The sequence below is a fragment of the Phaethon aethereus genome, assembly GCF_964289735.1.
Source record: "Phaethon aethereus genome assembly, chromosome: 11".
NCBI classification, from domain to species: domain Eukaryota; kingdom Metazoa; phylum Chordata; class Aves; order Phaethontiformes; family Phaethontidae; genus Phaethon; species Phaethon aethereus.
In genome coordinates this window covers 12,072,855-12,085,639 of record NC_138587.1, presented here as the reverse complement: position 1 = coordinate 12,085,639, position 12,785 = coordinate 12,072,855, and the positions used below count along the sequence as shown (strand labels likewise).

At 38.3% G+C, this 12,785-nt stretch overlaps 1 protein-coding gene across 1 annotated transcript in view; it reads left to right on the top strand.

Annotated features, from left to right (window-relative positions):
* Positions 1–3,829, top strand: part of LOC309408649 (netrin-4-like) — a gene marked incomplete at its 3' end in the record, with an annotated part of 53,359 nt that extends 49,530 nt beyond the window's left edge. Inside the window, exons 9-10 of the mRNA XM_082004544.1 lie at positions 833–1,003; positions 3,693–3,829. Of these exons, the coding sequence (XP_081860670.1) occupies positions 833–1,003; positions 3,693–3,829 (308 nt within the window). The remainder of the gene's footprint in view (positions 1–832; positions 1,004–3,692) is intronic.
* Between the last annotated feature and the right edge of the window lie 8,956 nt (positions 3,830–12,785).

Genomic DNA, 12,785 nt, shown 5'->3' with positions numbered 1-12,785 from the left:
CTTGCATCTAAACTGCCATTTTTTTTTGCACTCATTATGCAGGTTCAAAGGGCCATGCTTTATTGCCAAGAATGTATTTAATACTGTCATTTATGAACACCTGGTTCATGCCATCACATGAAGCAAGAAAGGAAAGCTCAGGGATCCAAAGGTTTGATGTGCTTGTATCATGATACAACAAAGCCTGCTTGTGGGGCTGATCTAGATGAGACCCAGATCTGTAAGTTATCAGATCCTATTAAATTAAAGGAGCAGAAATTTAGAAACCAGATGCTGGGCCACAAAACAAAAATACTTTTTCTGGTTTGTTCTGCAATCATGGAATTTTAGCCATGTGACATGCCTGCAGTCTGATGGGAAACTTCTTGATTTCCTTCCTGCAGAGCAGACAGTCCCCTCCCACAGGACAAAATTGTTGAGAGGCCAGTGTTAAAGCTCAACACAAGTTTTCAAACTGCAAAATATAAAGCCTAGAATCAGTGCACTTATAATCAGACTGTTAGCTGCTGATTTGTTTTTTCCACTCTATGTATACATAGAAGAGCTTTCCTATTATTTCCACGTTTGACATCAGCCCATTAAAAAGTAGTTGCTAAATAACATGGTGAAAGTATCAGTTAACTACTTCAATCAAAATCTAGTTTTCCCTTCTCCAAATTTATTCAGAAGAACCATGACCGAAGTGGACAAGCATTGGAATACACTTTCTTGTACAACTGCAGTGTTTTTTCATGTCTTCTTTCAAGGTGTTAAAATTCTTCTTCTAGCAGCATAAAACAAAATTCCTTTAGGAATTCATTGTTGGTCTCTATCTTGATATGTTTTCTGGTAGTGATAAAAGCAAGAATCCTATCAGCTCATGACAAAGGGACCCATGCCGAAGTTATTGTGAAAGTGAAGAAGGTCCTGAAATCAGGCAAAGTGAAAATTGCTCGGAGCAACAGAAGCATTTACCCAGAATCCTGGACCAACAGGGGATGTACATGTCCCATTCTCAATCCTGGTAAGGACAAAATGCTTACCAGGTATTTTCCTTCCCCTGTAAGCAGTGATGACAATTCATTATGAATATTAGCTATGGCTACTCAACACTTCCCATCAGTCTTTCTAGGGCAGAGTCCTTTGATACATCCACACCAAACAGGGTGTCAATAGACAGCTGCTGTAAAAAGCGATTTCTTACCAAAGTTTTACCAAAAAGTCCAAACCTCCCTGGAAATGTTTTACTTCCAGTGACTTTATTTGATCTTCCAGAATATTTGTGACTAGAAGAATGTTTGTAAGGAAAAAAAAAAAATCCCTGAAAAATCCCTGTATTTTTATTTCCAAAGAGTTTTCTTCCTCACTCTCTATTCTCACATGATGCCTTACTTATTTTTGGAAAAACTAGAAATTATTATGAAAATTTTGGAAAGTGGAGGGAATCCAATTTCTTCTATGCCTTTGTAATGGTTTCAAATAATGAAAAGTAAGTCTTCCTTCTTTCTTCTACTGTAAAGTCTAGTGCATTCAGTGGTTTGTTCCATCAAAGCCTAACACTGACAACATGCAGCATATTGGAAACCAATTATGGGTGGAGAGCATAAAACCAGATTAATTTAATTTCGAACCAAGTAAGACAGGAAAATCTTTAATACCCTCTTTTAAGTAGATAAAGCCCCTCTTTTTATAACCAGTTCAGGATAAGCCTCTAGGTTTGCTCCCAAACCAGATGCTATCAGAATGATCCATATTTGTTCATTTTTAATTATGGGAATCTCCCTGCAGCAGTGGAGTGGACAAGTAGGGTAGTGGAAAGCAGCAACTTTCTCTCCAGCTCTGCAGCAGGCAGAAACATCACACTATAGACTGCAAAGCTCCATACTGGTGCTGAGTAATATTATCAGAGGCTGAGCAGATACATTGCTCCATTCAACCTTCCCTATTGCTGCCTTTCCTGTAATACAACTTAGTGGACCCCAGAGAGAGGTAAGTTTACTTGAAAAACAGCTAATCTCTGAGTACATCTCAGAATCCTGCAAATTTGAGTCTGGACTCTATCTTTTCAAGTAGAATCATAGAATCATTTAGGTTGGAAAAGACCTTTAAAATCATTGAGGAGTTAAACAGTAAACCCCATATTGCCAAGTCCACCACTAAACCATGTCCCTAAGTGCCTAAGTAGATGCTAGGTGTCTAATTCTGACAGATTTTGATTACTCAGCTTTTCTTCACATCACTGGAAGTTCTAAGTCTTTGGGACCATGTCCTGGGATCAAATCCCAGTAAGACAAAGACATTGGGTGTCATTAGAGTGACCAGTAGTGTAGGCTGGGGATCATGTCTCATTATTCAACCATACACCACAGAAAGTGATGACTTGACATCATTCTAAAAGCAGCACCTGATAGAAAAATTACCCCGTGTTTTTTCATCTGAATAGATTAAAAATATATCTACTGAATGAAAGGTATTCTTTATGCTTCACTTAAAATGTAAGGTTTAATCTAACCTTTAAGACAAATTCTCAGCTGAAATTAGCCACATAGAAGAGACAGTTGTTTTAGGAAAGGCTGTGTCCGATCAAACTCTGTATGAATTTTTCCTGTGATGGCAAAATGACCTGTACTGTCTCAGAAACAAATTTTGTCTTCCATGATCTGTATCAAGTGAAAGACTGCATCTGAATTTGCATTGAAGCATAATATGGACCCTGAGCTCTTTTTGGGGTAGTTCTTGAATTTGCACATCAAATTTTTGTCTTAATGTAGTCCAAGTGAATAAGGTGTTTTCCTTTACTTAAACTCCAGTGGCATAGTTGTGCATAATTATGTATTTACCAGTGCTCCCTGTGAAACTGTGGAAGCCCTGAATCAGACATAATCAGAATAAAAGATACTACTTAAATATGATGAGACTACATCTAATCCCACAGTAGATATCTGAAGAGAGAAAAATATCACAGGACATTTTTCTCCTTTGTACCTCTCTAGCTTTACTTTCCACTGCTTTAGAAACATAGGGCTGAAGACATACAGCTCAGAAATTTAGATGCTAGTGATGAAGACGTTATGTCATTGCCTCTTGATATAAGTTAAATAAATGGACAGGTCCCAATAACTGCAGTTCTGCAGATTTCAACATATTGCTTGACTGAACCCCTGCCCCAAGATCATGGTATGCCCTGGCTCATGGTAGAAACCTTACTTTTTCTCTCTTCTTGGGGCTTTTACACCCACCTTTATACTTTCTATACAAGCATTAGCAGTTGCTTCACAGCACACACCTTTCAAGGAGGGCAGTAGTGGCAGGAGAGGACAAAGGCATAAGGAGCAGCCACCAGCTCCTTGCAGAGCTGTGTGCAGAACCTCACACAAAATTTGCCATGGGTGTACCTCTGTTCCTCTAAATTCTGATCAGTGAGGAAATTTTACTTACTACAGTTAATACAACACAAAGAGTGCTTGTACATCTACTAAGGCAATGACATGATTTTATTAGTAGTGCTTGTTTCTTTTCTCCATGTGTAGTTACCCACTTTTTTGTTCACAGACCTTTCTTTAAAGCCCTGCTACCTGTTATCTTAAGCTTATAATCTAGGAAGTCTCGCTAAGAGGCTACATACCAGATCCTTATCAAGAAAATCTGCATTTAGTTCTGTTTTCTTCTATTTATTGAAAGAAGTTTTTCCTTTGGTTTTTGTTTTAAACTAGGTACGGACTATCTTATAGCAGGCCAGGAGGACTCTAGGACCAGTAAACTCCTTGTGAACATGAACAGCCTTGTGAAACCCTGGAAAGCATATTTGGGAAAACAAATATCAGATATTCTTCGAACTGGGTGTAAATAATTTCTGCTTCAGAAGTTACAGTGCTGAACTTTGCCTTTTGGCAACACTGCAGTGAAAGGTATAGTTAGTTCATGTGTTTCAATTCAGATATGCTCCTAACTGCCGTGGTGAAAGCAGACTTACCATCCTTTCTCCTTTCACGTGCTTAGACAGGAAACTGGGGACATGACTACTTTTTTCAAGAAAATACAGAGCCTTACCATACAAAATTAACTAGTGCATCATACATAGGTTACAAGTCAGTTCTTAATTGGAGCCTGACTCCACACACCCAGAGAATCATTTTACAAGGCAAAACTAAAGATATGGATTAGCATTTCCATACTTCAGGCCAGAGCCTGATATTAATATGTATAAGCTGCTTACATATGCATTAATTACTTCAGTGTAGTTTTCTTTATAACTGACCACTAACAGGCAGCACATTCTTTCGGCTTTAGAAGTGGCATAATACTAAACAAGCATGTCAAATAATATTTAAAAGAGCTCAGATTGATTTAACATCAGACTGCAATTATGCCAATAAAACTGGTTGCTTTCTAGAAGGCAGTATTACCCCACTGCTGAACAGAAACAAACTAACATGTGACTAATCTTGGGACAAGGTCCTATATACATGTACCTTGCTATCATCAGTGCTTAGTGCTGAGGTCTACTGCAGAAACCACCTTCGCTCAAACTCAATTCCAGATCCAACCCTTGCCCTCTAAGGTAATTTTGCTCCTTGCTGTAGTACTTTAGTGTGTAACACCACAAAGGTTTCAGAGCAATTCCCACTGAAGAGCCAAAACACATGAGGAATTGGCAGCTGCTCTAATATTGAGGTTGTAACACTACAAAAGCTGCAAGGCAGAAGCAGGAGAAGGTAAACGGATTGGCTGGACTGTGTATTAAATGAGGTAGCTATAGTCCCTGTGAGAGCAAGCTGGCTATTCAAACTGTGCTGAAGACCACTGGCATTTGAAAGTGCTAAGTGCAATCATTCTGCTTTATTTCTCTTGGTCACACTTCAGGTTAAGATACTGAAGCTAGGCTTCCTTCCCATTGTGCCTGAGGATCATTTGTCCCTTCACAGTGTAGGAGTGGTAACACTAGGTAAAAATAGTTCTGTTTGCAAAAGCATTCTTTCTAAATCAATTTTACCCTACCTATAATAATTAAGAGGTAGCTACTTAAATCATTGCCTAACACAATTACTTTGAGGAAACTGTAGTTTAAGACCTGCATCCCCTGTTTAAGGGCTCATGATCAAATGAAGCAAGTTGGAGCACATCCCCTCTTCAAGTAAAGCAGAAATTAAAGTCAGTCAGTCTATTCTTTCAGGGAGTTGCAGAGAAAAAGGATGTACAATTGCTACTTCTGCATATTTCTATTCCATGTCTAATTTTTTAATGCTCTCAGGAAAGAGGAGGTGTCTTCATTTAGCCCTGTCTGACTGGCACAATGTAGAATGATGGAAGTCCCAGTCTACAGCTTAGGCCATCAGTTTGTTCTCTTTATCACTGGGAACCTGAAAAAACAGCTTCTTTCATTCCATTTGTTGCTGTTTTAACTTCATATTGGTCGAACAGCAGAAAAATCCTCAACTCAGTTGGAAATGGATGACAGGCACAGATTTACAAAGTAAAAGCCCCACTTTTCTTCTAGTAGTGCATGAACAGTGTTTCCTTCCTCCCCCCTTTTCAGGAAGCCTCCCCTGCTCCATTGCCATTCCTTTCCCTGTTTCACTTCATTATTTATTTGTTGTTACCTGAAGTGGTATCCAACAATGTGGCATCTTCAACAAGCCATTTAATTAATGCAATAAAACACTTTATCGAGGAATTTGGCTTAAAGCGTCAGCTTACAGAAATTAAAAGCATAGCAACTGCTTTCTTCACTGTCTCCAGAAATCATCTCACAACAAAAAGACTGACTATTTCTCTTTCAAATATCAATAAAGGTGTGTAAATGAATTTACAGTCTGTTCTCAAAGAGCCTCTCAGAATAAATGAAAATCAAGTGTAGGTTTCAAACTAAGCTAAGGAACATGCTTTTCAGAGGCCATTTTACCTGCAGGGGACCTTATTCAATGATGATCGTATTCCATTTTGGTTTATAGTCAGTGCCATATTAAAGCAAGCTCCCATATTCCACTTTTTGTGCCAGATTGGTGATTTTGTGGGGAGGGTAAACATCTGCATAGTTCCTTTCTGTGGATGAAAGTTATTTTTTAACATGGTCATTTACAAGCATTTCTAGCTACTGCTAGTAGAAATACTAGTTGGAACAAGAATATTGATATCCTAGTGTGTTCCCTTGGGGCCTTCTATTATACAGTTATTAACTACCACCACATGCAAACACCATTGTATGTAAACAAGATAGTCATCAATATATCACACATTTCAGACCTCAAAAGTACATGATACACACACTTCAGAGAAAAGTGTAAAGCAAGTGGGGTGGGGGAACCCCAAAATATTCTGCTAATTTCTTCTCCTCCTCCTTCTAATTTCCCATGCTTTTTGAATCTAATTTACTTGCTGGTACCTGTATAGCTATGTCTACTTCATTCCCTCCATTAGCTAGAAACAATGCACATTTTGTTACAACTACTAGCTCATGTTTAATGGCTTTGCTCTACAGAATAGCTGGTATTCCATAAGCATACAATTTAATTTGAAAGTGGAAAACGAAAGCATATTAAGGTGAGTCAATACTGCAAGTTGACTTTTTCTTGGTATCGCTACTTCTGCTAATCAGGTATCTCTGGGTTCACAGAGAAGAAAAATAAAAGAATAAAGTTTCAACTCACACAGAGGTGACGTGCAATCTCTTTGTTCTGCAGTGCTACACTTCAGGTAGCCCATCTGAAAATAAGTATCTAAACAGTTTATGCAGAGTTGATTTGTGGGATGCAAGGCATGCAAACAGAAACGCATGACAGGTAGGTGGAAGATGCCCTATCTATAAATGCTCAGAATTTAGGTACACAGAAGTCTGCTCGTGTCAGTCTCCATACTTAAAATCAAGCCAGTGTATTACAGAGACTTAACTTTGCAAATCTACATTATAGTTCCCCTTACTCTTAGGGATCCTGTACAAGTTCTTACCTTATCTGTATACTTCTATTGAGAAAACTGTACCTCTAAGACCCAGTCTTCCTTTGACACACATTAATGACACAGTAAGTATTGCCATCATTCTTTTGTCTTGCAGCTTAGTGATGAGAAACATTATGATGTACCACTTTCAAATGCACAAGTCTGAGACTTAAGAGACTTTTGATCCAGGAGACTGTCCCTGTATATTGTAGCTTTACATCAGGTGTAGTGCTTTCATGACAACTAACACTGGCCAACATGGGACAATGTACAGTACAAGTTCTGCTAGCCCAGACTCTCAGGCCCTTGGCTCTTCTGCTTTTGAAAAACTGTGAGACTAGCTCTGAAAATATTAACTCAAATTCATTTGTAACATAGCCTTTATAAGAAAAAAAATCCCAAGCACTAAAGATATTTCAGTCATCAACTGTGCAAGTAACAACCATTAATAACATCTGTACACACTGCCAATATAAAACCATAATGGTTATCAACTGGACTAATCCTGAATCAGCAGCTTCACACACAGCACGGTTAATGCTAACAAGCATGGCATCCAACTATCAAATTCTCCAGCCTTTGTTCAGTCCATGCAGGGCCAAACTGGAAGAAAATCAGCTGGATCCAACCTAGTTTGTTAGTTCAGGTTCTTTATGTTGCAAGGAGAAAGAAGAGTTGGCCCCCTTTGGGCCAGGTAGGGAAACAGAACCAATACCTGTAAGGAGAAATGTGACTGGCTGTAGGGGAAAAGCACACAATGCTAGCACTTGGGGGTGCACGAGACAGGGACAAAATAGAAAGCAAAAGGAACAGGGTGCAGGCAGCAACACTCTCATAACAGTAAGAAAAAGATCAGAAGCCACAGATGTAGAAAACAAACACCCTTCTCCCATACGGCACCCTACAAAGGGAATGAGTGCATTATGAGGGGATATTTTCACCTTCTTAGGAGGCATAAGGAACTTGTCACATGCAGAAATAAATAAATCAACTGGACCTGTCATCAGGTCTGGTACAACAAATCCCATGTCCATGTACCTTTCATATCACTGTTGTGGCATCTGGGTTAATCTGCAATGTGCCATCACTACAAATCTTCCTGTGCTCTTTGTTTTGGCTATAACAGGGCCTTCATGAGCTGTTTGCTCACACATACATCAATACCAATTTGTAATAAGCCATTGGTTAAAAAAAACAACAAACAAATGCAAAAAAGCAACAAAACCCCATCAAAACAAACAAAAAAACCCAACCAGCAAAAACCTTTCTTACTGTTTTAGAGATTGCCTCTCCATTCAGGCTCTGGCTGCTGACTATAGCTTATGCTTAAGAACATGGAATTCACTGGAGGAAACACACACAAAAAAGAAGAAATAAAGGAAAAGTCCAAGGATACTTGAGGAAAGTAAAGTCAGTAACAGACAGGAGAAAAATCACAGCCCTACATTAGGCAGCCATGGCCATACACTCCACTCCTGACACCACTGGGTGAAACTTGCCACCTCAAGTTTATTTTCCTTGAATTACAAAAAGCTTTTTTTGTATATCAAGCAGCAAACACTGCACTCTTCACAAGCAGAATAAAATACTTAATAATTTCAATTAAATTAGCAAATGGCAGAAAATTAAGCAACATTCCAAGCATTTGGAATTATTTCAATTAAATTAGCAAATGACAGAAAATTAAGCAGTATTCCAAGCATTTTGGTGTGTTGTACAGGGCTACTTTCAGTGGATCCAAATGCATGAAAAGGCTGTTCCAGCTTGAACCACTGGGCAAATGCATGGAGTACTCCTGTCATAAAACCCATTGCAAGCTTTTACTACTGGTATTGGCATCTTAATAGCAGCAGTCCGAACTGCTCAGGGTGTCTTAGTAGAAAGAGCTATTACATTTACTAGTATTTCAGTGTTTTAGCAGTCTTTGGCCTATTTCTTGGCCTTTATAGTATCAAGATACATCAATATTTGAGACCAATAAGCTGCCGCTCCTTCCATGCTCAGCTACAGATCCGTAAGTCTTGAACCACAATTCTAGTCATTTTACCCTATGCAGCCAGAACTAGCCTACAGTGAACACTAAAAAAAAAAAAGCTTAACATAACTGTTTCAGGCCTTGAGAACCTCATGCTCTAGCTATGAAGTCACCATCAAATTAATTAGTTTGAAATTTTAGATAACTTCATGCTGATCCATGAACCATATTAGGTACTATCTTGCATTAGCAGGAAAGAATTAGAACATTCGTGTTATAATCCTTCCTGCACTTCTCCACTCTTCCTCTATTGGGTCGGTCTTCTCTCAAGTTCTCAGTGTCATCAACAAAACATCAGCTCCAGAGGGGTTAAAAGCAGCCGAAAAACAACTGCAGACAAGCTGATGCTGTTCCATAAAACAAAGTCATGACCAATGAATAGAGCCGATTAAGAATAAATGACAAACTGCTGGTAACTTCTCTACACTGTTCCATGCTAACACCACTAGAATTTTAATGAGAAGTAAACAAGAATCTAAGAAGCATATAGTCCTTTTTTTTCCTCCCTAGGAATAAGAAAGTAGGTTCTACCTATTTAGGTAACAACTTTCCTCAAAGAGATTCATTGATGTGTGATCAGATAAGTGCTTTAGATGAACAGGAGACATCACTGTAAGGTTTAACAAGGACACTTAATAAAAGCTGCATAGGACACAGATCTGGTTTCCAACACAGCCCTGCCAGATCCCCAGATCTAATGATCCTTCGAATAAACTGCAAGATAAGCATCTGCCCCCGGGCACTGCTGCATACATCATTCCTGTTGCAGGGAAGAAGAAAGCAAAAAGGTAATTTTCACCTGAAGCAAGGTTGTATCTCTAGGGAAGTTACTAAACACAAGTTAGAGTTAGGTCTTTGAAATGCAGGTAGGCTGTACAGCAGAGAAAAGCAGAAAAAATTAATTAGTAACTTTTAAACACATTCTGAAAAGGCAATTTTAGCTAGCTTTAACCAGTTTTGAGCAGTTAACTACATTTTAGAATATATTTTATATTAAAACAATCACCTGTAAGAGACAATCTTTATCCGCATCAGGAGATGTGACACATGCTCCATGGATTGAAGTTTAAGTTGATTGCAGGAATAACCCCATCCTGATAAGCAAGTTATCACAAGTTATATATGAATTTGTGGCCTGCATCATACAGGGGTTCCAGCCAGTTGGCAACTATCCTATCCAGCCTTCAAAACTACAGCTTGTTTCACCATTCCATTAACACCAGAATTACAAGGGTGTGCAATAACTGAAGAAGAATGATTAAAACTGTAAAACTGAAATATTAATGAAAACCACCTCTTTTTATTCTAAAAACTAAATGGATAAAATCCAACTGGGATTATATCTGCACATAACTGTTTGGGCTAGGTAATTTGTATTAAAAACATATTCTATTACATCTAGAAGTGCTTCACGCCTTGTTAACGGTTCCTTTTAGCTAAACTCTAATAAGCATTTAATCACACTCAGCGCATCAGTTTTTATAGGACAGCGATCAACTAAAAGGCATAGAAGTAAAGAAAGAGCAATTATTTCTTAAGCAAAGCTTTCCTTCTCCCCACCAATGACTACTTTTGACTTGGCATACAAAAGCACCTGATACACCATGCAAGAAATCATTACAAAATGACCCCATTTTGCAATTTTTCAACAGCATTTGAACCTACTACCCCCTCCTCCCCAAGAATCAGTAGCTCACTGAGGGCAGATAGAGAACCAAGACATTATTTATGCAGAAAATAAGAAACACATTATAACAAGCCAGGGATATGCAGCTCTAAGTTTTATAGGTAGACAGTAAAAATGCAACTTCTTATCATCTACTTATTTCACAAGCTTAACTCATATTGCTAGGGAACACCTTTTATCATCTTTATTACATACTAAAATAACCACCAATTGATTTTAGATTTAAAATGGGAGCATGCAACTATGAGAGGACAATGATGTAAACAAAGTAATGCTAGGAAACATAATAAAAACAAGGAGTTACATTACCTATACATAGACAACTGTATTAGTTTACATTGCAAAAAATGAAATCCCAGACAACTTCTTTTTAACTCATTCAACTACAGTTAAAATGGAGTCTACTACTAGAGATAGAAGACTCCACGTAAATTCTGTAATACTTCTAAGGGATATATAATGGTCAAGAAAGACAACTTGACCCAAAAATTGCATCATCAAAATCAGCTAGAGAGTCCACACTGAATAGCTTCTCCTTCTATATTTTCATAGGTCCAAGTGCCACCATGTATTTACTGTTGTTACTACCTTCTAATTCCTAATCTTTCACTAAAGTCCAAGCTATACTACACGGTTGACACAAACTTAAAATCCAGAAGGAAGTCTGACTGCATTTTACTTCTCATAGCACAGCAAAATACAAATTCCATGGCAGGAAATGTACTCTAGGAACTAAACCAGAAAACAGAAGGGACTGGACTCTGTGTCTCAACATATAGCCCTAATTCCTTGTCAAGCAAATCTTTATTACTATTTTAAGTTTTTAACAGTTTAAAAAAAAAAAAAAGGATCAGTCAAAAATAGAACAGGCTGGCACTCACAGGAGGAGCAAAAGGAAGGGTGGGGGGGAAGAGTAGGCAAGAAGAATGACAGATGACAGAGACTTGATTTTTTTCTTTTGGTCCAAGTTACATCACTTCCACTTTTAAGGGATTACCCAGAACACAAAATGCAGTGAAGTGATGAGTTATGATAGTTTCTAATTTGACAAGGATAGGAGGAAAAGAAAGTGAGACTTCTTTAGGATTAGAGCTATGACTTCCTTTCTCAAAACACCTCAAGCACATTACATACCGTTTTTCATAGTTTCTGATGTAAGACCCTTACCCATGTTCCATATTTATACTGGATCTAGCACAACAGGTTACCAAGCCACAGCAGAGTCAGAAAAAAGCAACTCCATCCTAAAAAGACCTTCAAATATGTTAGATTATATGCTGCAAATTCCTTTTGTCAGTATTAGGTTCAGGTCTCTAGCTACTATAGGGTCAGGATTCTTGCATTTTATTGTTTTGTACACAGATGCTATAAATACTGTCACAGGGGATAAATCCAAAACCTGTAGAGCATTGAGGCAACGTGGGAAAGAAAAGCACAGCATAAATAAATGAGGCAAACCATTCCTGGAACAGAGCACCCCTTCACAAATGACTCCTGCTTCTTCACAAATAATGCATTGGATTTCCATTTGAACACGCAAAAGCTTGGGTGCATGTGATTTTTTTTTTTTTTATTTGGTGCCCAGTGTTTATCTGATTGCCTAAGATTTATTTTCATGGTCTGTTGCCTAAGTGCCAAGGTTTATCACTGCTGCTTTTGTGCTCATTTACTCAGGTTAACTTGGCATTTGTCATCCTACCCTGAAAGTGTCAAACTGAGAAGTTCTGTCACACTTTGTTTCTTTGAAAAGCAAAGTAATGCTGAGAGTACCTCCCATCCATGACCTCAGAACTGAGTAGTTGTCAGCCAGTTAGTTACCTACAATTGTTTTTGAGGATTCAACAGCTGTACTGAAACGTAAACATCTCACACACACTGTAAAATTTAACTCAAATTCCCCTCAAACATGCAAAAGCATCATCACGAACACTGAAATAACTTACACAAACAACAAGATACCAAGCATTATATGGAAGCAATGTTGCTGAGTACTCCAGACTGCTGCCCACAGAGACAGGCAAGTATTTAAACATATTGCCACTACAACTTTTTATGCTTTGATTAAGTTAACCAACCCATAAGGGAAAAAACACCACCACACATCACAAACAACCCTGCAATGAACAGTTACTGAAGCCACAGGTATGA